This window comes from Lygodium microphyllum, chromosome 18, assembly GCF_053477565.2.
Source record: "Lygodium microphyllum isolate KBCC chromosome 18, Lygodium_microphyllum_v1.1.10, whole genome shotgun sequence".
In the NCBI taxonomy this organism is placed as follows: Eukaryota; Viridiplantae; Streptophyta; class Polypodiopsida; order Schizaeales; family Lygodiaceae; genus Lygodium; species Lygodium microphyllum.
In genome coordinates, this window is record NC_141152.1 from 99916914 (window position 1) to 99939451 (window position 22538).

General features: G+C 40.9%; 1 protein-coding gene across 1 annotated transcript; it reads right to left on the reverse strand.

The window, feature by feature from the left end:
* Positions 1-9439: 9439 nt before the first annotated feature.
* On the reverse strand, positions 9440-11056 carry LOC148021195 (non-specific lipid transfer protein GPI-anchored 14-like). Its single transcript, XM_087699026.1, has 4 exons — positions 10682-11056; positions 10065-10523; positions 9756-9818; positions 9440-9658 (listed from the first exon to the last, which is right to left on the reverse strand). Exons 2-4 carry the CDS (start codon positions 10399-10401, stop codon positions 9507-9509), a joined length of 552 nt encoding a protein of 183 aa, XP_087555152.1. The 5' UTR covers positions 10402-10523; positions 10682-11056; the 3' UTR covers positions 9440-9506.
* Positions 11057-22538: the final 11482 nt, after the last annotated feature.

Genomic DNA, 22538 nt, shown 5'->3' on the forward strand with positions numbered 1-22538 from the left:
CAAGGGCAAGACATTGTGATAAACCAATCTCCCGGTCATGTATAGTATCTTCCCCTACTTGTTATGCATGTTGGATGATACTCACAACTAGTATTTGATATTGGTGGAAGGTTGATTAAGGATATCCTCAAATGGGTGATAATCATAGGGATGTATGATCCAAGTGGCCACATAACATTACACATCTACTCACGAAAAACATGTTGAGATGGCAAGTTGAACACGTGTGAACATTGATGATGGACGGCCTAGCGGCTAGATGGGTCCGCACGTCTACACTTAGCACGTTGGTGGTCATTATGATACTCACATGGCCACTGACTTATCACTTATTATACTTAGTTTGTTACACCTACCTACAGCTGGCAAAGACATAGCGCCAGTCGATTAGTGTAGTCGGTTATGCACTGTTTGACTTAGTAAGTCACTTTCCTTTATGTTGTATCTTATCTATACTTTGTATACATTGTATAGTGTGTGGAAGAAGAAGAAAAACCAACAAGAAAACGTTTTATCCTCCATCTCTCTTTTTGTGTTCTTGAGTGAGCTTCCTCTTGTGTATACAATGTGTGGTGCAACAGCTCAAGCAAGTCTCCCCACCACGCGATTCTTGACATGATATCAAAGCCGCGTCACTGAGAGACTGATTTTGAAGGCTGAAGTGAAGGAGAAGCAAGGTTCGAGCAAGTAAGCAACGGGTAAGCTCTCCCATTCTTCCACTCTCTCTTGGATAGTGCATGTGGAGGCACTGAAAGCAGGGTCGAGCAAAAATTTCATATTGCTGTGAGATTTAGTGTACAAGTAGATCATTGTATATTCTGCAGATTAGCCATTTAGGGCTTTCCCGCAGTTATTTTGGGCATCTGAGGTCGTTTCAAGCCCCGTTTTAGAGCCACAAGGTTGCGAACAACGGTTTCAGGGTACACTGTGATTTCAGCTACATTGACCGAAAGTGAATGCATAGGTTACAAATTGTGAATCTGTAATTTTTTAGGTGTTTGCATGAAGAAATGTGTTTGCATGAAGCAAACATAAGGTTTATCTGCAAAAACAGGTTGCAGATTACATGTACTATTAAGTAATTAGTGAAAAAGGTTACTTGGTTTATTGCTGTGCACGTATTGTGGAAGATTACAGAAGACTAGCTTGTTGTGTTATATCTTGTTTGTGATAATGGCACAGAACAGTGGAAATCCCATTATTAAGAAGCTCGACAAGAACTACGCTTCATGGAAGTTCTGTGTGACGAACTTCCTCATAGAAAATGGCCTTTATAAATTTGTTTCAAGTGAAGAAAAGAAGCCAGAGCTGGGTATTCCTCCGACTGCAGATGAGTTAAAAGCATGGAAAGAGTGGAATGCGAAAGACAAAAAGATGATGTACTGGCTATCTGCAGTTATTGATAATACTATGCTAAGACATATCAGGAATACAAAAACTTCACATGCAGCTTGGATAATTTTTGAGATCATGTTTTCAGTAAATACAAAGGTACGAAAGATTCAACTCAAGCACGAGTTAAACGCCTTGAAGAAAGAAAAAATGTATGTTAATGAGTATGTGTTGAAGGTGAGGAGCATTGCAAATGCTTTAGCAATGATTGATGCAATGTCGAATGATGATGATTTGGTTTCATCCACTCTTAAGTGGCCTTAACAATGAGAAGGCATGGAAATCATTTATTACTTCAATATATGTACGGAAGCCATTTTCGGATTTTGATGAGCTGATCTCTCTTATGATTATTGAAGAGATCAATATGCAGGGTGATTCGTCTGAAAGAAATGGTAAATAAGTCCAAGCATTTTACTCGAGTTCAGGAAGGGAATGTGGTAGATCCTCTTCGAGAGGCTGTGGTATAGGACATGCTGGCAATAACCAGCAAAACAGGTTCAATCAACAGTTTGATGAAATGCAGGTTTCTGGAGGCAGAGAAAACTTTATAGGCAGGAAAAGCTCTAGAGGAAGAGGTGGATGGCAAAATAGAGGTTCTGAAAATTCTGTTATTGTTTGCCATTATTGTGGCAAAACAGGCCATATTGCAGCCTATTGCTATACAAAGAAGGATGATATTCGTAGTGGTAAATTGCAACAAGGAAACTATGTATCGTCTTCATGACAGAATGAAGACTAAAATGAGCGTCTATTTGTTATGCAATATATGATGAATGCAGTTACAAGAAAGGGGACACATGATGATATATGACATGTTGATTCAAGTGCATCTAATCATATGACCAATTATGTTGAATGGTTTGAAGAGATACATGACTTACAAAATCTAAGTTATGTCCAAACGGGTGATGATTCATGCCACCCAATTTCACATATTGAAAAGGTTTCCTTGTCCTTGTATGATGGCCAAACAAAGAGTCCGACAGATGTATTACATGTGCCTTCAATTACAAAGAATCTAGTATCTACTGGCCAAATGGTAGAGCAGGGGTTGCAAGTCCGATTCAATACAAAAGACTCTTTCGTAGAAGACTTTAATGATAAGTGCAGGTTGGTCACAAAAGGAAGTAGAGTTGGCCGACTGTTTACTTTAGATGTTGGAATTCCTGCAATGGATGTTGCTACGTATGCTAAAGGAAAAGAAGAAGTTGCAGATATTGAAATATGGCATAAACGTATTGATCATACAAATGTGTAAAGGCTGAAATTAATGTAGTCCAGAGGATTGGTTACAAGGTTGCGTTCTTTTAAAGTTGCAGAATTGCGTAAAGTCTATGAAGCATTCAAGTTTGATAAGCAGGCAAAACAACCCTTCTCGCTTGATAGAGAAGTGAATAGAAAAATACTTTATGTAGTGCATATAGATGTTTGGGGACCTATACAAAATCTCTCTTGATAGCAGCAAATACTTTGTCACATTTATTAATGACTACTCAAGAAAGTTATGGGTATACTTCATGAAGAAAAATAATAATGTATTTGAGTGCTTCAAATCTTTTAAGGCAGCTATTGAAACGAAAACAGGCTTAAAAGTAAAGTGCTTGAGATCTGATGGAGAGGGAGAGTACCTCTCTAATGAGTTCAATGGTTTCTTGAGGACTCGTGGAATAAAGAGGCAATTTACTTGCAGGTATACCCCACAGCAAAATGGTGTTGCAGAAAGAAAAAACATGCATATTACAAAAGTTGCACGAGCCTTTATGACTAAAAATAATATGCCCAAACATTTTTGGTTTAAGGCTATCCATACTGCTATCTACATTATGAACAGAACTCCCATAGCTGCAATTCATGGGATGACTCCCTAAAGAATGCTTTACTGACAAGAAGCCTGATGTATCTCACTTGAAGGTATTTGGCTGTGTTACATACATTCATATGCCAGATGAGCTACAAAAAAAGCTTGATCCAAAAGCAGAAAAATGTGTTTTTATTGGATACTCTTTAGAGCAGAAAGGGTATCGCTGTCATAACCTTATAACAGGTGAGTTCAGAGTGAGCAAGGATGTTATCTTTGATGAGATGGGAAGTTGATATACACCTGCTGGTGATATTTTGGATGATGATAATGATCAAGATAACTATGTGCATAAAGATAAACAAGAATCACGGAGTCTTAGTGGACCAGAAACATCATCTGGTACTACACCTACAATGAGCCCTTGGTCTGGGAGACTAAGGAGTAGTCCCACACCTTCAGGTGAATCTATAAGTATTACAAGGAAAAACAAAGAAAAGAAAAAAGTGCTGGATGATAATGATGCATCTACCAGTCATTTGGGATTTTATGAAGATTCTAGTGGTTCGGAGAGTTTGGATGATGAGTTTAACATTTCTTCAATTAGAACACCAGGTGTACAAAGAGCTCATAATAATGTAAAGGCTCCATTGAGTGATCTGGTGGTACTAGGATCAGATACCATGTTAAAAGATTTGGTTTTGAAGGTTATGCAGCTCACCATTATGCTTATATGGTGAAACTAGTTGAGGATATTGAGCCCGCTTGTTTTTGAAAATGCTATTAGTCATGCTCATTGGGATGCAGCAATGGATGAGGAGATGGTTGCATTAGAAGTCGATAAGACTTGGGATTTGGTACCCTTACCTAAATGTAAAAAAGCTATTAGCTGTAAGTGGGTTTTTCAAAGTCAAGCATAATGCAAACAGTTCAATTAGCAAGTATAAAGCTAGGATGATTGCAAAAGGCTATGCTGAAACATTTGGCATAAATTATGATGAAACATTCAATCCAATTGCTAGGATGGCAACTGCTAGATATGTGATTGCCTTAACAACGGCCAAAGGTTAGAATTTGCAACAAATGGATGTTAGGAGTGCCTTCTGGCATGGTGAATTAAAAAAAGTGTATATGGAGCAGCCAATAGGTTATGAGGATTTAGAGCATCCCACATATGTATGCATATAAAAGAAGGCGCTCTATGGGCTCAAGCAAACACCTAGAGCATGGTATGACAAGATTGAAGAGTATCTTGTCAATATTGGATTTTGCATTTTTTATGCTTATCACTCACTTTATGTGAGAAAGGGAGATGCAGGTTTGATCATCATAGTCATCTATGTGGATGACTTAATTATTACATGTGACAGTGACAATGGCATTGTTGAAGTTAAGAACTTCTTAAAAAGGTTTGAAATGAAAGATTTAGGTGAGTTGAGATACTTTCTTGGTATTGAGGTGATTACATGCGATGATGGTATATAGCTATCTCAAAGACAGTATGTCTTGGTTATGTTATCCAAGTATGATATGACAGCATGTAAGCGTCTTTCAGTACCATTGGAGCAAAATGTGAAGTTGAGTGCTGATGTTGGGGATGAGACAAAAGACCCTACTATGTTCATGAGGATAGTATGAAGTTTGATTTACACATGACTATCACAAGGCCAAACTTGAGCTATGATGTTGGTCTTGTCAGTCAGTTTATGCCAATGCTTAAAAAGCCTCATCTGGATGCAATTAGACGTATATTGAGGTGTGTGAAGTCCACTTTACATTCTGGACTTTTTTACGAGACAAATAAGGATATGCAAATCTTTTGATACACATGCAAATTGAACTGGTACCATGTCAGACAAAAGATCTACAAGTGGATTCATGTTTTCCCTTGATAGTGCAACAGTTACATGGAGCAACAAAAAGCAACCTACAGTTGTTTTATCAAGTGCGAAGACCGAGTATAGAGATGCTACTATGACAGCATGTGAGGTGATATAGCTGCAAAAGTTATTAGGTAATTTGGATGTGCAAGGAGATGATCCAATTACCATTCATTGTGACAACATGAGCAGCATACAGTTAGCTAAGAATCCAGTGTTCCATGCTAGGACAAAACACACTGAGATACACTTCCACTTTGTGAGAGAGAGAGTACTTGCAAGAGAGATTGACTTGATATAAGTCAACATATAAAATCAGATAACTGACATTTTCACAAATGCATTAAGTATAGAGAAGCTTCAAAAGTTTCAAAGCTTACTTGGAGTTGCAAAGATAGAATTGAGCTTGAGAGAGAGGTGTTGAGATGGCAAGCTCAACGCCTGTGAACATTGATGATTGACTGTCTGGCTAGATAGGTCCGCAAGTCTACACTTATTACGTTGGTGGACATTATGATACTCACATGCCCACTAACTTATCACTTATTATATTTAGTATGTTGCACATACTTACAGCTAGCAAAGACATAGCACCAATCGATTAGTGGTCGGTTATGCACTGTTTGACTTAGTAAAGCACTTTCCTTTATGTTATATCTTATCTATACTTTGTGTACATTGTATAATGTGTAAGAAAAAAAATCAACAAAACGTTTTCACCCTTAAACCACTTTACATAAGACCATACATCTCTTATATTTTCATCATATTCTAATATTCTCTGTAGTACTATTCACTTTTACACTATCTACATTAAGCTCTTCTACTTTCTCACTATAACCCTTTGCAAATTACACAAACCATACATCTCTTGAATTTTTATCATATTCCAATATTCTCTCTAGTGCTATTCACTTTAACACTATCTACATTACGCTCTTCTACTTTCCCATTAGCAAATTAAGCTTTTCTATTTTCCCACTATTACCCTCTGCAAATTGCATAGACCATACATCTCTTTTATTTTTATTATATTCCAATATTCTCTCTAGTATTATTCACTTTAATACTATCTACGTTAAGCTCTTCTACTTTCCCACTAGCAACCTTTATATCTCCACTATCTTTAATCTTTAAAAACCAATTGTACACCCTAAAACCCTATTTCTTCATTGCTTTCTATCACAAAGTTGGCTCACCCCAACAAACTTACCATTTTTTTTTACTACTTTATATGTCACCTAATGTAAGCTTCACTTTGTTGTTTACAATCCTCTTTTAAAATCTTTAAGATATGTAGATGTCTCCATCTCAAAGAGAAGCTTTATTTCCCACTTACTTTTTTCTTGGATTTTCTTGTTATTTCTTTTTTTTTTTTGTGAAGTGTAGTAGGAGATATAGATTGACTACTCACGCTGTCGCGGTTCATACCATCTTTTTCTTTTATTTTCCACAATTACTTGTGTTAAATTGCTTTACCAAATAAGTATATGGATAAAATAGAAACCCACATCATTTATTAGAGATCCCTCTATTTGCAACCCATAGGTGGCAACTATTATGGCTATATATGCATTCTACACTACATGATCTTCAAAAAATTTTCGCCAAAAATCATTCTTATAAGTAATAGACTACATACATCCATATTCCCCATCGGATACCTATTTCATGGCCAAAAGTCACTCTGTTACTACTTGACTTCATGATATCATAATACATTTAAACGTCTCAAACATAACTCTCCCAATATAAGAATTCACTCGAGTTCAAGGCCATCTTATATATCAATGGAATAATCTTCCTCCATTGTGCAAAAACTTCATCTCCATTTTTCTATGGGCCTTAGCGCACTTGCTAAAATCAATTGAAAACAAACAAACAAGATACATCAAACATGTATTGTTGTTAAATTAATTCCTTTTATTCACTGATCACATCATTTTTAAGGCCTCTACTTACAACCCATAGGTGGCATCTTGTATAGCTAAATAAACATTCTACACTACAAGATCTTCAAGAAACTCTTTTCAAAGTTTACATAAAGGGACACAAGTTCATTTGCGTAAAATCTTTCCAAAAGTTCTTTTCTTTAAAACATCTATAGTCACATCACATCACATTCTATACTATTAAAGCTTTCTTGACTAAATCTACGTCTACAACACTTACTAACAGACCGACAATGTTTTGGAAACTAATGAATTGCCAATTGCAAAAAACCATTCATTGAAGCAATATATATATATACATATATTCCATATATATTTATTCCTATATATATCCGTATATTCCCATATATATATATATCTGTATATTCCCATATATATATATATATATATATATATGGGAATATACGGATATATATACATATATTCCATATATATTTATTCCTATATATATCCGTATATTCCCATATATATATATTCTCGTGTGACCTACTTCACCTCCAATATGTATATATATATATATATATTATATATATCCATATATTCCCATATATTTTTATATATTTCCATGTGTGACCTACTTCACAACCAAAAGTCATTAATGTAACAGTTACATTGGTTAGATTATAATACATTAGGTTGAATAAATACATTTTTCAATTTCAATTTCGATTTCTCAAATATTGCTTCCCAATTCAAGAACTCATTTGAGTCTTAAAGCCATCTAATATATTGATGAAAAAATCCTCCTCAATTGTGCAAAAACTTTATCTCCAATTTCCTATGGGCCAAGGTGCACTTGCTTAAATCAATTGAAAACAAACAATCAAGATACATTCACACATGTATTGTTATTCAATTAATTCCTTTTGATCATTGCAATCTATCTTTTAAACCTTTGCTTAATACAATGCATGAGGTGTGTCCTCTAGGTTAACTAGAGGACTCTAATAGTCTATCTATGTCCTTGCACACCACCATCCAATCTCCACACAATGATCTAATACCTACCTACAAAAATAAACTTTACAATTGATAAAATGTGAGTACTTAAATACCTACCTACAAAAATAAACTTTACAATTGATAAAATGTGAGTGCTTAAAGCCACTTAATTTAATTAGGGCAAAAAAAGAGTAGAATGTTAACTCCACTACTCGAGAAACATAAGCTTACAATTTTCAAGTAAAATGATATCCAATCCAACCATCATCGTGCCTTATTTTGGAGGTCATATAATAAACTCCAATTAGAGTGTTGAAAAAGGCATCTACACTTTTCTTAAAAATCTAAACTATTAGTTCGAGCTAGCCATAAGTCATAGATGGTTGGGACAATTGTCTCAAAGATAACCTCATCTTTATTTGACTAAGCACAATTTGTTGGCACATCCAACAATTGTCACTCAAATTGGGATTGGTGCATTTTTCTTTTGGGAGATATCAAACGTTATTAGCCCTTTCACTTTACAGATTGTCGAATTTCATCTATTAAAAATTGCTAGTAGTAATCATATAATGATCTATCTTATGGCAGCATCTGAGCTCTTGTGACTTGGGCATATACCATCCTCAACTTCTCAAACGTTATTGATGGAGAACCAATATAATTATTTTAGGCAACTACCCCCAAAGAACAAGCCAAGACAATTATGAGCAACGAACGTACCTAATTCCATCTCGGTTTGACACCAAATGGCAGCCAAGTATGACCAAAGACAAGATTCTTAAATTCTCCGAGGCAATGCTCCACCAATTTGACTACTCTATCAAGTGCCTTTCAATAGTCAATACCACAGTTGTACAGATTTAGATCTTAAGTATTTACCGATTCAGATTTGATGTGCATAACACCAATAAGAAGCGACATCTTTAACAAAAAGTCTCATTTGACAGCAACAAATGAGTTAAAGCCAAAGACAGACAGTACATAGAACACATGTAATATCATTCAATGTTAGAAATTAGAAATGCATGTCGGCACATGGGGTCCTGAACTTGCAGAAGGAAAATTGCGCAACTTGACAAGAGTGCTTCAGAGTCAGTTCAGTCAGTCAAGTTGGTGATAGACACAACCCAACCACTACGCTCATAGTACATCCATATATCGCAGGATTGCACTCGAGAAACTTAGTCACAACAGGACCTTTACTTTTCAGGCACATTATACACCTAAACTTCAGATCGTACCGAGTGCCCCAAGCGCTTTAAATTTATCATATCATCTCGACATAATGAGCGAGATTCATTCCCTCGGTCAATTTGTTCCGGCCCATCACTTGCATCAAACGCGTAAAACGTTTAACTCTGCTGAGAATGACTACTTGAGCTAGGTTATAACCCTTTATTCAGTTTCAGTACACGAATATTAAGGACACCATTAATCAAGCTAGATTTACCAGATTCCAAAACACAAGATTGTATCGCAAGAGGAAAACCTTTCCACAAAACTCAAAACTGTACCAAACTGATTGATCCAGACGCACTAGTAATGAAGGAATACGGCAAGGGCAGATACAATAGCGATGGAGACAGATGCATACGGAAAAGAAAGAGCCGAGGCGCCGCTTTGAGGCTGGGTAGGGGATTGAGTCGCAGTCGAGCTTGGGGGAGAAATAGGGCCGCCCGCAGGACTCGCTGCAGCAAAAAGCAGACAAATCGTCATAGATACACTTGAGAAACTCTCCCATCCATTCTTGCATGAAAGTTCCCACAAATGCAACTTCAAACTCACCAAGAGGCGAACCGGTCTCGAAAATCTTCCCCTCCGCGGAGGAGGGACTAATGCCGAGCAAGTCTGTAACATTTTGAACAAGAGTAAGCTCACATATAATGCTGCAAAAAACGCCGCTACTTACAACAATGAGCCGCCGTGGCAAGAAAGGACAGCGTTGCCGCAACTAATTGAATATTAATCCTCACTATGAGACATCATTGCAAGATGAGGATAGCATTGCCATGAGCATGAGAGCGTTAAAGCAGGAAAAGATATGATAACAACGTGTACAGAAAAAGATGAGACAGATGGAGCTATGGAGAGAACCTGGACAACGCCGTGGTTGTGTTTTGACGTTGCAGGCAGGTCCAAGCTGGAGGGAAAGAGTTGTGTTGATAGGAGGTAGCTGGGAGTTGTGGTCAATGCTGGAGACGATGAGCTCGCAGAGGCAGGCAGGGTTGTTCTCGTGGACGGACTCAAGGTTGGTGCAGCAGGAGGCAGTAGGCACGGCGGCTTTCCCTTGGGCGTAGGTGAGGCACGGCAGGAGCGCCTGCAGCGCGGTATTGCAGGAGCTCAGGTCGGCCTTGGCGCTCTCCACCATGGCTGCGCGAAAGGCTAGGAACAAGCACGCCATCGCCAGGAAGCAGCTCCACATCTCGGCCATACCTTGCAGCTCTCTCTCTCTCTCTCTCTCTCTCTCTCTCTCTCTCTCTCTCTCTCTCTCTCTCTCTCTCTCTCTCCCGCCTGTGCTTCGACTTTTCTAGCCTTGATGCTGTGGCCTTGATGCTGTGGCAAGGAGGACAAGAATGAATGAATGAATGAATGAGAATGAAAGATTGAACGAGCGAATGAATGAATGAAAACTATGACAGAAAACGAAGCGGAAGCCGGATGTATATGGAGGGAAGTTGGAACTTCTGTTGAAACTTGAAACGCCTTTTTACCTCCCGCGCCGAGGCTTGCTTGAAGGTGTTGTTTGGGTGAAAGAACGGCTGCTTCCTCCCTCCTTCCTGAATCGTCGTTTTTTGCAGTTTACAGGAATGTTGAGGTAAAGATGGAGGCGCCAGTAAAAGCTGCAAGCTCACAAAGTATTTATGAGGGGCTGTAGTAGGCCGTAGAAGATAAGCACAGGCAGGCAAAGGAAAGTTTTTTTGCCTGTATGTGCGCACAGACACGGTGACAGAGAGAGAGAAAGATACGATGTTTTTGATACATAGTCTGGAGCGCTCGGGAGAGAGAGAGAGAGAGAGAGAGACTCTCCTGATTGATGACACGAGATAGAGAGAGAAGACGATGGGAATTAAAGCCTATTTTCCTCTCTACATTACGGCGCACGCCATTATAGCTCACCCCCACCTACCCGCCCCCTCTGCCATTCCCAGCACAGACGCACTCACACTGAATAAAAGGGCGATTCTGGTTCTAACTTCTTGCCTTTGTCTTCCATATCTATGACAGATTATAACCATAATCAGTTTTTTTTTTTTTGAAATTTCCCACATCGCGATGATGATCATTGATCATCACGTGACCGCCCTGCTTCCCTAACCATGATTTGATTCATGAAAGCTTGCGTAGTTTTTAATAAGAGCCCACCTTCCACTTCGCATTTGCCCCCCGCCCCAACCACCACCTAGCATTGATTATTACTAGTGTCAAAAGGCATGGTGAGTCACCTCAACCTTTTAGACAATACTACTTACTATATATGACATAGAGGGCTTAGAGCACCTTCCTACATCCCCTTTGCCAATGGCATGACACATGCTGCTTTCGCATTCCCACCCATCAAACAAAACCAAGATGTGAAACAAAAACTATTGCTTTTTGCACGTTTCGCAGAAGGCCCGTCGGAACAACCCCTCAGTGTGTATGTACAGGGGGATCACCATTTCTCAAGCAAAGACAAGATGAGCACACAAAGTGGGGTCAATATGTGTAGTTTCAAGTCATTTTTGGAGATTACCAAATTCCATGTTTTTTCAATGGATATGTAAGTAGCCTAAAATATTGATGAATATTCAATTGAGGTGCATATAGATATTCAATGTAAATGTTTACATCATATCAAGTTGTATTATTTTCCTTACTCTTGTATAGAGTGCAAAATTTTGAGTGACTTTACCTTTTACACCTTGTTGGTCCAATCTATAGTTTTAGAGTTATAATAAGTTATTTCTAGATTGTTAATGCCCCAGCATGTGTCTCTCAATGATATTATGTCAGTTAAGTATGCCTAGGCATAGCAGGCCACAAAGAGCTCATCATAACTCTAAAAGTTGTAGTGACTCGAGGAAGAAGAGTTCAAGATAGGGAGAGAAGCTTTCAATGATGGAGATAAAGAGAAAGAAAAAGGATTTCAAGATTTAGATACGTGGAGACTTATATACTCAAATCAGATCCATAGATGCCATATAAGGCTTAAGTTTCTGCCTCCAAACCAAATACATATCATATAACTAAACATCAATTCTTGAGTTTATGCCTAGTGCAAATCTAGCTATATTCAGTCCTTCATGCATCTGACCCACTGTGCATAGATTCGGACAATATACATAGCATCTATGGTTTAAAAACAAGTCTAATTATTCATGATAACATCCCAATACATAATCAATTTCCATAAGCAAAAAAACCATGTTCTAGATTGCTTTAGGACCCTTCTTTCACTTCATACATGAAGCTTTGCATGCATGATAGCAAATGTCACAGACATGCCATGATCAATTGTATAGATTAATTCTTGCTTGTGCATATGAATCTGCATCGCATGCGAACGCACCCTTAACAGGATATCCTCAAGCGAATATGCGAACCGACCCTTGCCATGTCATCATAGAACCTTCTAGAAGATATGCCATGTCATCATCTGCATCATCAATGATGTCATCATGAAACATTCTAAAACATCTTATCACCCTCCAACACCTATAAAAGGAGGGGCTTGCCATAGAGCCTTGGTCTTGCCAATGCCAGCCTTGGGAGCTCAAGGAGTTGAGACCTCCAAGTAAGTAACTTCGAGTTCCAATTCTTGTTCTTGTCTAGTCATGGTATCTAGTATTGTCTTCCCATTATAATCTCATAGTACAAGATCTTATCTAGTATTATCTTGTATCTTGTTTATCCTGGTCGAGGGAACTTTTGTAATTCTAATATCTTGTATCCATACCTATGGTCCTAAGTTGTGGGATCCTTCATATTTTATCAAGTCCTGTTGTCTATACCTACAGTCTTGTGTTATGGGATTTTCTATATCTTGTTAAGTTATCATTGTACATTGTGCCCCTATGTGGGATTATCTTGTAATCAAAATTCTCATAACAAATCTTGCATCTATTCTAGTCTCTTGAATGCAGTCTAGTGGTCCCATAACAGCAAAGACCCATAAAAGCATTCGTTTAATCCTCTAGAACATTTGATTCAAAACCAAACAAGTACACAGATCTAAGATGAAAGTGTATGACAACGATGTTGTCTTATTTATTTTTTTGTATATTACAATAGTGAAAAAGGCTTATTCAATCCTAAAATATCAATCTTCAAATATACGATAGCCAAATAGACCGTTATCTCTCTTATTTCAAGGCAACAAAGCATGCATAACAGCAATAAAAAATAGAGCAACAATTCACTAATGTAATGTAGCTTGTAGTTCCCTATTCTCAACCTTCCTAGATTAGTCTTAATCGTGCTCAAAGCAATCTTGAAGTATGCCCCACCATGACTGAGCTCATCGTCATTGAAGAGAGATTTATGACAATAGTGTGGCTACTATAAATCAATCCTAAAATACCATATTTTCAACCACAAAAATTAGGATATCTACCCCTTGTTTATACTCTATAGTGATCAACCACCAAAGTATCCCCAATATGACATGTAGATGTCACAGAATAAGCAAGCATCATGGAGTATGAAAAATCTAGTGTATCCCTACTCCTCCCCTATTCTTCTCATGTTTTCCTTTCCCTTCTAACTAATAGAATACTCTTTCTTTTTCCCCTACTTCATTGCCACTTCTAAACTCCATGCAGATAGGTTCATCACAATGTCCTCAAGTCTCTTTCACACTTTATACATGCATGTAAGATGGGTGTGTAATCTATAATATATCACTTTTCTGGTGCCTTTAATTAAGTCACATTAGTATTTTAATATCTATCTTCTAAGCTAGCATCCACTCCCTCTAAACCTACACATTCTCTGATATGTGCCATCTCTTTTATTTGAGCTCTTCATCTTTGTTGTCTTCTCCACCTTCTACATTTGTCATGAGCGCATATGCACACTATCTAGTTCTTCTCCTTCATAGGTACTTGCTTCCCTTCTTTTGAACAACTCAATCCTCTTCCCACCTATAGCAATCTTTAACTTTGCACCATCACGCTCACAAAGAGAATAGGTAGCATTGTCGTGAACATGCTTTATAGTGTATAGACCAAACCATCTTTTTGCAAACTTACCAAAAGTGCTATGTCAATTATGAAGGCTACTATCTTATACAAGCACCCAACCTTCTTCTTCCATAGCTCTTAGATGAAGTCTATGCTTTTTTAAATCAAACATGTCTTTATTCTTTAACCTTGCGTTTTTCAACCTTATCACTACAAGCTCTATATCCTTTGGTCTTCTCTCCAATTGTTGAATCTGTAGGGCAAGACACTCTTCTCTGCTCATTCTTGCTTCCCAAGGTAGTATATTCCATGTAGCTACAACTTCCTCTATCAACATGATAGACTTTTGTCCAAACGTTATCGTGATGTTGCACGTCTACCATTGCAAACCTGAGGGCGGAGTTTTCTGCCAAAATTTTGGACTCTTAATTCAATGCCATTATAAGTTTATTTGTGTGTGTGTGTGTGTGTGTGTGTGTGTGCGTGCGTGCGTGCGTGCGTGCGTGTGTGTGTGTGTGTGTGTGTGTGTGTGTGTGTGTGTGTGTGTGTGTGTGTGTTCCTGTTTTTAATGATATTGTGGGAGCTACTACATGGGGAGAATACATATTATGGAGTGACGAATTTTGCCATGAATCATTGTTTCCATAAATTTTGTGCAAAGGGCTTTTTGCATTGCTGCGAATCCAATGATAGAACTAACTTTAAGATTATCTCCAGCTTCAAGTCAAGAGACTTCTGTGTCTTTTGAATCTATAAAACTTAAGATACTTGTCTAGCAATGAACATCATAGATCTGTAAAGCCACCTATTTTCTCTTACCTCGGTGATAGCTCTTGCTAAAGGTAACCAAATTGACAAAGTACTTGAAGAATGCCATGTTGATGCTGCTGGGAAGCAATTTTTATTACAAATATAGTTTAATGGACCTACATATTTCCAAGCTATAATTTTGCATGTGGTAAAATTGGTTTTCCTACTTGGGGATCTTGCTTTGATGATTGTAATATTCATTCATAAAGACATCAATTTTCCTATTCTTCCTTGGATTATCCATGGGAAGAATGCTCTTTCATTGAATGCAATGGAATATGTGGAGTGCGAAGCCACAATAAAAGCCTTTCGGGCTACCTTTTTTCCGCCTTTGCCCTGCGTCTTTTTTATTTCCTTTTGCTTTCTTAGTGTTGGGGTTAACATTACCCCCCCCCCCCCCTATACGAGTGCCAGTCCCATGGCACTCACCGTCGTAGGTAGCAGGCTGTAGCATGCACCGAAGACGTGGGTGACAAGGACGCCTGTGGTTTCCGTGGAGGAGTGTTAGTGGTGGTGTGGCAGAAGGTCCTGGGGGCCTGTTTTGGTGGCCAAGGTGGCTGGTGGAAGGTTGTTGGAGTTGGTGGTAGGGCTATTCTGTGTTGGGGATTGCATTGATGGTGAGCACAAGTGTTGGTTTGTTGGGGATTCTGCACATGAAGATTCTTTGCGGGCTTGTCGGATGGTAAGGGATAAGCATTCAGAGTTGGGTGTTGATGAAGAGAGAACGACACTTTCATTGGAGTCTTCAACACCTGCAATTGAAAACCTCTCATGTGGTCTCTCCCTAAGGATAGTGCTAGTCTTCTCTATTGTGCACAAGACATAGTGCAAGTAGTTTGGGAGACAGGTCGAACTCTAAGCAAGCTAAGAGTATTGTCTTGCACTTGAGGACCCAAACTGTATATATACTTCGGTGCAGGTACTATGTGAGTGCTTGTGCATACTTAGATATTACTTAGTTAGAAGACTGTCGGCTTGGTTCCTTATATAGCAATGGGTCAGTGAAGCAAGGGGCTAAGTTGATGGAAAATTTTGTCGATGAAGACGGGGAGTACACTTGAAGATTGCTTGAGACATCATTATGGTCTTGTCAAGGCCATGTAGCATAATTGAGCTCCTTGATGTCTAGCTCTTGGTGGCTAGTGACTACTTGTAGTGCTTGAAAAGTATGGTGTACTTTTCCATTGTCTTTCATGCCTTGCTTACCACTGTTGATTGTAATGGCATTGAGATGAGTGCAAAAGAATTGTGCAAGTGGTTCAGGGTGACAGGTCTGGCTCCCTAGGTATGTCATGCCCTTAATGTGCCCTGAACAATTGTGGGGGATGTACAAAGGGCTAGGGAATTAGGGACGGAGCCAACCGACCAAGGTCACTGGACGTACCTAATTTGAGGATCCCTAGGTGTGGTGCTGTGATCGTGTGTGTTTTTATGTCTTTTCTTTTTCTTTTTCTTTTTATTATTTTTATTTTTTTCTTTTATTTTTTTTCTTTTTTTCTTTTTTTTTTGTGGGAAAAGTGAATACAATCAATGCCATACATTGAGGCTGTTAGCCTTTCATTTGGATTGACAAATGTTGGGATTCAAAGGCTATGAAGAATTGATATTACAGAGATGATTGTGTCAACCAACCTTGATGCTAGAGGAACTGTTGTTGAGATGAAGAGATACACTTGAGATTTTGCAAACCTCTTTATAACATGTGAGACATCGAACAATTGAGGTAGCACTTGGAGTGAGCTATGCATGGACAAGGGCAGAGCATCTTGCGAATTGAATCCTAGATGATGAAGAGATGTTCGCCCTTGTTGAGAGCATGGCGCCTGCCCGAACATAGAGTTTGGCCAAGAAGGAGGAGGTAATCGATGATTATGCTTTGGCCATGCTCAGTTGCAATATGTGCTTTTTCTGCAGAGGTGTCCTTGGGTTCTCATCCAGTGGCGTTTCCGTCATGGCTTTTGTTTCTTGGTATTCCTATCACTTCCTCCATAATGGTTCTTTGTGGGTTTGGTGGTCTTGTGGTGACTTGGATATTAAACGCTTCTAGACATTGACCAGTGTCATTCTGCATCAACTTGTCACTTCGTGAGAGTACATGCTCGCTTGCGTTAAGTACATCGGACCAATGCAATGTTAAGATATAATTTTTCAGAATGCTATGATGTCTATTGGGATGCCTATTTCATTGCTTGTTAAGGTCACATACATTAACGAGAGGTAACGGGAATGTGTACAAGTGGGGATCTTGCCCATTTACTCATCAAAAAACAAAATGTTCTGGCATGCTGACTTGTCGAGCTACTTGTACATCATAGGGGTTTAGTCGATAGGTACGAGGCGGGGTTAGTCCGGTTGGCTAGGCGACCGGGGTGGTGCTAGTGTGGGGCTCCCGTGAGGCTGGGCAGGGAACATGTCGGTCGGGACATGAATGGTGTAGTCCCGGGCCGCTACCGTTTCTAGAATGTCTTTAAACAATTCATTAAATTCTGCCCTATCCCTGGTTTCATTGTCACTTCGTGAGCACCTGGTGCCCGAGCGTACGTTGGGGGTTTGTGCAACTAGTGTTGCCACATTTTGTGTGCCTCCCTGAGCGTCCGCTCCCCTGGCCTGCGGATTCTTCAGCCTTCTTCGGGGAGGTGTCGCTTGGGGCCGCGTTTCTTGGCGTACCTTTTAAGAGTGGACACGTAGCGCACCGGCGGAGGGGCGTGTGCTGCATGTTCCCGTCGGCCGCGAAGAGCGTCCTTGCAAGCTAGCTGCCCTTGGTTCTCCATGCTTTCCTCGTAGGGGGACCTGTAAGATGCGAATCAAGGATTAGGATTTGTTACATGATAAGACCATTCATATGTAAGGGATTACAGTGCGGGTTATCAAGCGCATAGGACGAGAAGGGAAGGGGTAGGGCATGCAGTGCTTGTTGTAGAGGGATGGCCCCCGTGATGCATACTTAGCCTCCTGCCATTAGTAGATCTTGGCTCATGCTGAGTTATGTTTGTTGGCGGTCATGAATTTAGGCAGGGCTCAGCCTTGGAAGGATAGATCGTGAAGGGAAGAAGGTGTATAGAAAAAGGGGCTGCACCCTGTCTACACCATCAGAGTTGTTGGTCAAGGCTTCCTATGGCGGTAATGTGGGTTGCATGCCCTTCACTTGGAGGTGGGGATGGTCACACGGCTTTTAAATGCATGATGAGAGGAGGACTTGAGGAGCTTAGCCTGTCAGACCCAACTCTTCTCCCTGTGCTTGACTATCATTGCTTGTGTGTTGATATTGTTTATACACGGTGACACACAATTCAGTGTTTATTTATATACATATTTATGAATCCATGTCACTTCACGAGGATAAAAACCAATTGTAGAACTCGGGATTGTACTGGAGCGTGGCACACACTTCTAGTATTTGTGGCAGCTTACTTAATACTGATATATATTTTGCCACATCGAGTAGCATGGAACCTTGTCCGAGTCTACTGCTATATGTAACTCCTCCTCAGTGAGAACCTTATCAAACAGAGCGTTCTCTTGGCTAGTTCCAGCTAAGTCCATGCCCCGAATGGCAGTCAGCACTCGAAGGGAAGTTGGTGCCACATAGGTTGGGTCTCTTTGAGTCCGCCATTTGGCCAATCGCTCCTCTGAGACTGTCATGATATGAGCCCCTAGTTCGGCCATTACAATGCGGTTTTCACACCAACGCTGTTCAAATTGACTTCGGCCTGCTGACAGTCGCTTTAGTTGCTCTAGGTCTACGCGATTCGGTCGGCAGAGCACTTCATTGAACGTGACGGTTAAGCGCAGTTCGTCCGCCTCCTCGCCAGAGATGAGTCGCATGCGTTCATGCAGGAGCCTGTTGTAGTGCTCGTTAAGATGTTCTTGCTCTTTCCAGGATAGAGGAAAGAGCAAGTAATCTCCAAGCTGCTCCTTGGGGATTGTGCCCATATCCACAAGGACGTAGACACGTGTGACCACTTTGAGCTTAGCATCCAACTCAGTTAAGCATTCTGTGACACTTCTATGTTCAACGAGGGCTTGCTCAGTTGCTATCTCATGCAAAGTTCTAAGAGTTTCCTTAGGCTTTAGCATGGCTGGGGGCTCACGCCTAGATGAGCAAGATTGGTCAACGCTAGGATTTCTTATGCTCTTGGGGTTCTCACGTTTCTCCTGAGGTTTTGCTACTATTTTGTCATGGTTCTTCTCGGATGTGACTGGTATAGATTTGTCACCCTGTTGTGACGATGTTGTATCCACTCTTGATTGGTCAATGCGAGTTCTATTGTCAGTGGATAGAGTGTTGCAAGCAACTGTCGATGGCAACGGCTGCTTTGGTTTTTTAGAGCACACGGATGTGTCTGAGGGTTCACCGTTATTAGGAGAGGCATTAATGGGTTCATTGGTGGATGGACTCGATGCTTTATTCATCGGCTCTCCGGCGCTCTTAGTCTCAATGTTCTTGGGGTCCACAACCACCTGCAATTGCTGTTGTTTTCGCTGTTTTCTCCTTTGTTTCCTGGACCGTAAAGGTGCATCTCTCGTCGATTCAGGATTCTGGACTAGGCCAACCGATGATGTGCTTGGTTGGGCCTCAGCATTCTCTTTCTCTAGTGTGTCCTCACGGGACATGGCCGTGGCCTACTGAATAGTCTCGCTAGGTTGTGAGGATACAACTGCCTTCATTTTTGGAGAGTCTAGCTCTTCCCTTCTATTCAACTCCTCTAGCCTAGGCTTTAGGCTCTTTCGAAGTGCTGGAGTTGTCAATGAAGTTGGTTGCGACACCTCCTCCACAGGTAAACCACTAAGGACACATTTCGCAAGGGATGTTGTCACGGCCAAAGATTGTGACTGCTGTGGTCCCTAATTGGAAGTAGTGGTGGCTAGTTCAGTGGACTGGCTACCATTGGTAGACTGCGGTGTCAAGTCCTTAGGCAGATCAGAAGTGGTCGTGCCTTTTGTTGCCCTTAGAGCATTCATTTGCGTAGATTGAGTATCCGTTGATCTAGCCACGGTGGATTGCACAGACACATCCTTAGGTTGAGAGCTAAGGGTGGTGTCGTGTCCTGCCTCTTGGACATTTGGAAGCTTTGATGTAGGTTGAGATTGGGATTGAGTAGCCGCACTTGACGAGTGTTGTGCTTTCTGTGTCCGTTTAGGGGAAGAGGGTGTAGGAGACTTGGGACTCCTAAGTGGCTTTGACACTAGCTTGGAGATTTGCTCATGGCTGTTAGATGATTTTGCTATTTTCTTTGTTGAGCATTTAACCTTGCCATGAGCAATGTTGTGCCTATGATGCCTGCTATCCTCTTGGGGAATCAAAGGCTCCTTGGGCACTAGTGGCTTTTGCGTATCCTCAACGATTACATCTGATGTCTGCTTGTCAAGCACACTAGGCTGAGGATCTACCCTCCAATTGGTCCCGTTGGGTTTCTTGATTTCGACCATGAGGGGCTCGGTCACTCCACTGTTTTTGACTTGGGGCTTGGTTTTTCGTTTAGATCTCCTCCTACGCTTCTTTGCTCTTGATACGTCCTGGCCTTCAGTCTCGAGCAAGGAGGTTTAACAGGGGGTTTTGGTACCCAAATCCATCGGTTGCCTGCATAATACCCTTGAGTACGTAGCAACGCTTTGGATATCCATCGCAGCGTTGCATTGACTCTCCATCGATGCCTGCATCTATAAGGCTTGGGCTTCTTTTGGGGTCTTCTACGATATTTGTAAGTCCAGAGGCCGTCCTTGGCATTGTCTCTTGACCTTCTTTTTTCAGGCCTGGCCTCACTCACTAGTTCTCGTTGTTCGACCTATGCTTGTATCAGTTTTTCCAACAAGTCCTTGCTCTCGTTAGTAGGCTTGACTATTTCGTCAGCACCTTCCTTGCCTTTCCCTTGAGGTTTGATGAGGTCACCCTTGCTAAAGGTTGTGACTATCCTCACACCTGGTAGTGTCAGGTGTATCCTCTGTGCTACATAGTCGGCCTCACACTTGGTCACCCTTTTGAAGGGTCTTCCTAGGAGGGTTTCTTTCCCATAGCTAGCACTATTTGGAGGAACATGAAATAGGATAGGTAAGCTTTCCGTTTCGATTGTCGCAAGGATTTTGCACTTCCCCATGAGTGTTTATGGGTGTCCCCCATAAGGGCTAAGAGTTGCACTAGTCAGTGTGAGTTCTGGTTGGCCTAGTAGGGTCCATGATTCATAGGTCAAGATGTTAAAATCTGCTCCTTCATCAATCAGAGCATCAATAGTATGCTCTCTTTTCGCGGTGAGTTTGACCCTAAGATAAGCAGGTGGTACTATATCTTCATCTTCTGGGTCCTGGCTTGTAAATTTAAGCCTTCTGACAAATGCCCTTGAGTCCCCACTTGCATGACCAGACGTGGATTCTCCACCAATGTCTTGGGTTGTCTGTGCAGTGTTGCTCAAGGTACATCTCTCATCAAGAGTGTCATGTCTAGTCATCTTGGCATTTGTAGCTTGCTGATGTTGCATTCCGCTCTGACTAGACATGGTCTAAACACAATGTCTTTGTGTTCTCGTGGTGTGGCCTTTTTGCCCTTGATGGCTAGATTGGCCCATTGATGTTCTAGGGTCTCTGTTTCTCTCTGTTCGGGTATGGGCTTTTGGTTGCTCTTTTGCAAGTGAGAATCCATGCTTGTGTAGAGCCATTACTACACTAGGGTCCAATTTGGAGGACCTATCACGGCACGCATTTTCCCTCCAACCTACTTGGGGGAGGTGCGGAGGGCCCCCTCTGCGGGGGTCCGGGGGGGGCAGTCCCCCTCGGCCCGCAGGGCCGTTACGGTAAAAGCCATGCACAATTTGGAGGACCGTTTATAGCCAAATTTTGAACTACGTGCTCTAAATTTTAGCCCAGTGATGGATCTGTGATGTGCCTTTAGCTCTATGTAGCCTTTGGGGTCAATCTCCGGGTTTAGATGTGTCAAAATTTGTGTTCTAGATACCTATCCGATTTTGACACTTTTTTGTCCGATTCTTAGATGTCCGATTTTCAGGAGTCCGATTTTGGGTTGGTCCGATCGGCTAGTGGTCCAATTTTGCTCACGTCAGATTCTGGGAATCAGATCGGACAGGGTGGTCCGATTCTAGTAGTCGGACGGTCCGATTCTGACTGGTCCGATTCTGGGTGGTCCGATTTCCAAAATCAGACGGGCTGGTTCGAGTGGTCCGATCGGACGGTTGTCCGAGCGTATGAGTGTCCGAGTGGTCCGATCGGATGGTTGTCCGAGTGGTCCGATTCTCAAAATCAGACGTCCGATTCTGAGACTCGGACACTGAATCGGGTGTTCGATTCCACCGACCCGAACGCATTTCCGATCATGAAATCGTCCAGAATCTTAAGGTATTGCTTATTGTAAGCTACAAGATTCCACAAGAATGATGCTGGAGTGATGGGGAAGAGATCTATATACCTGGGATAGCCAATAAACTCCAAAATGCAAATCAGCAAACGAATCAAACCCTCATGCCCTGTTATGACAGCAGAAACCCTGATGCTTGTTTTTCTTCTTTTTCTTTGTTTTTTTCTACCCTAATGCACCCAAATCACAAAGTAAATACCTACACTACTTCATTCCACAACATAAATATCAAGA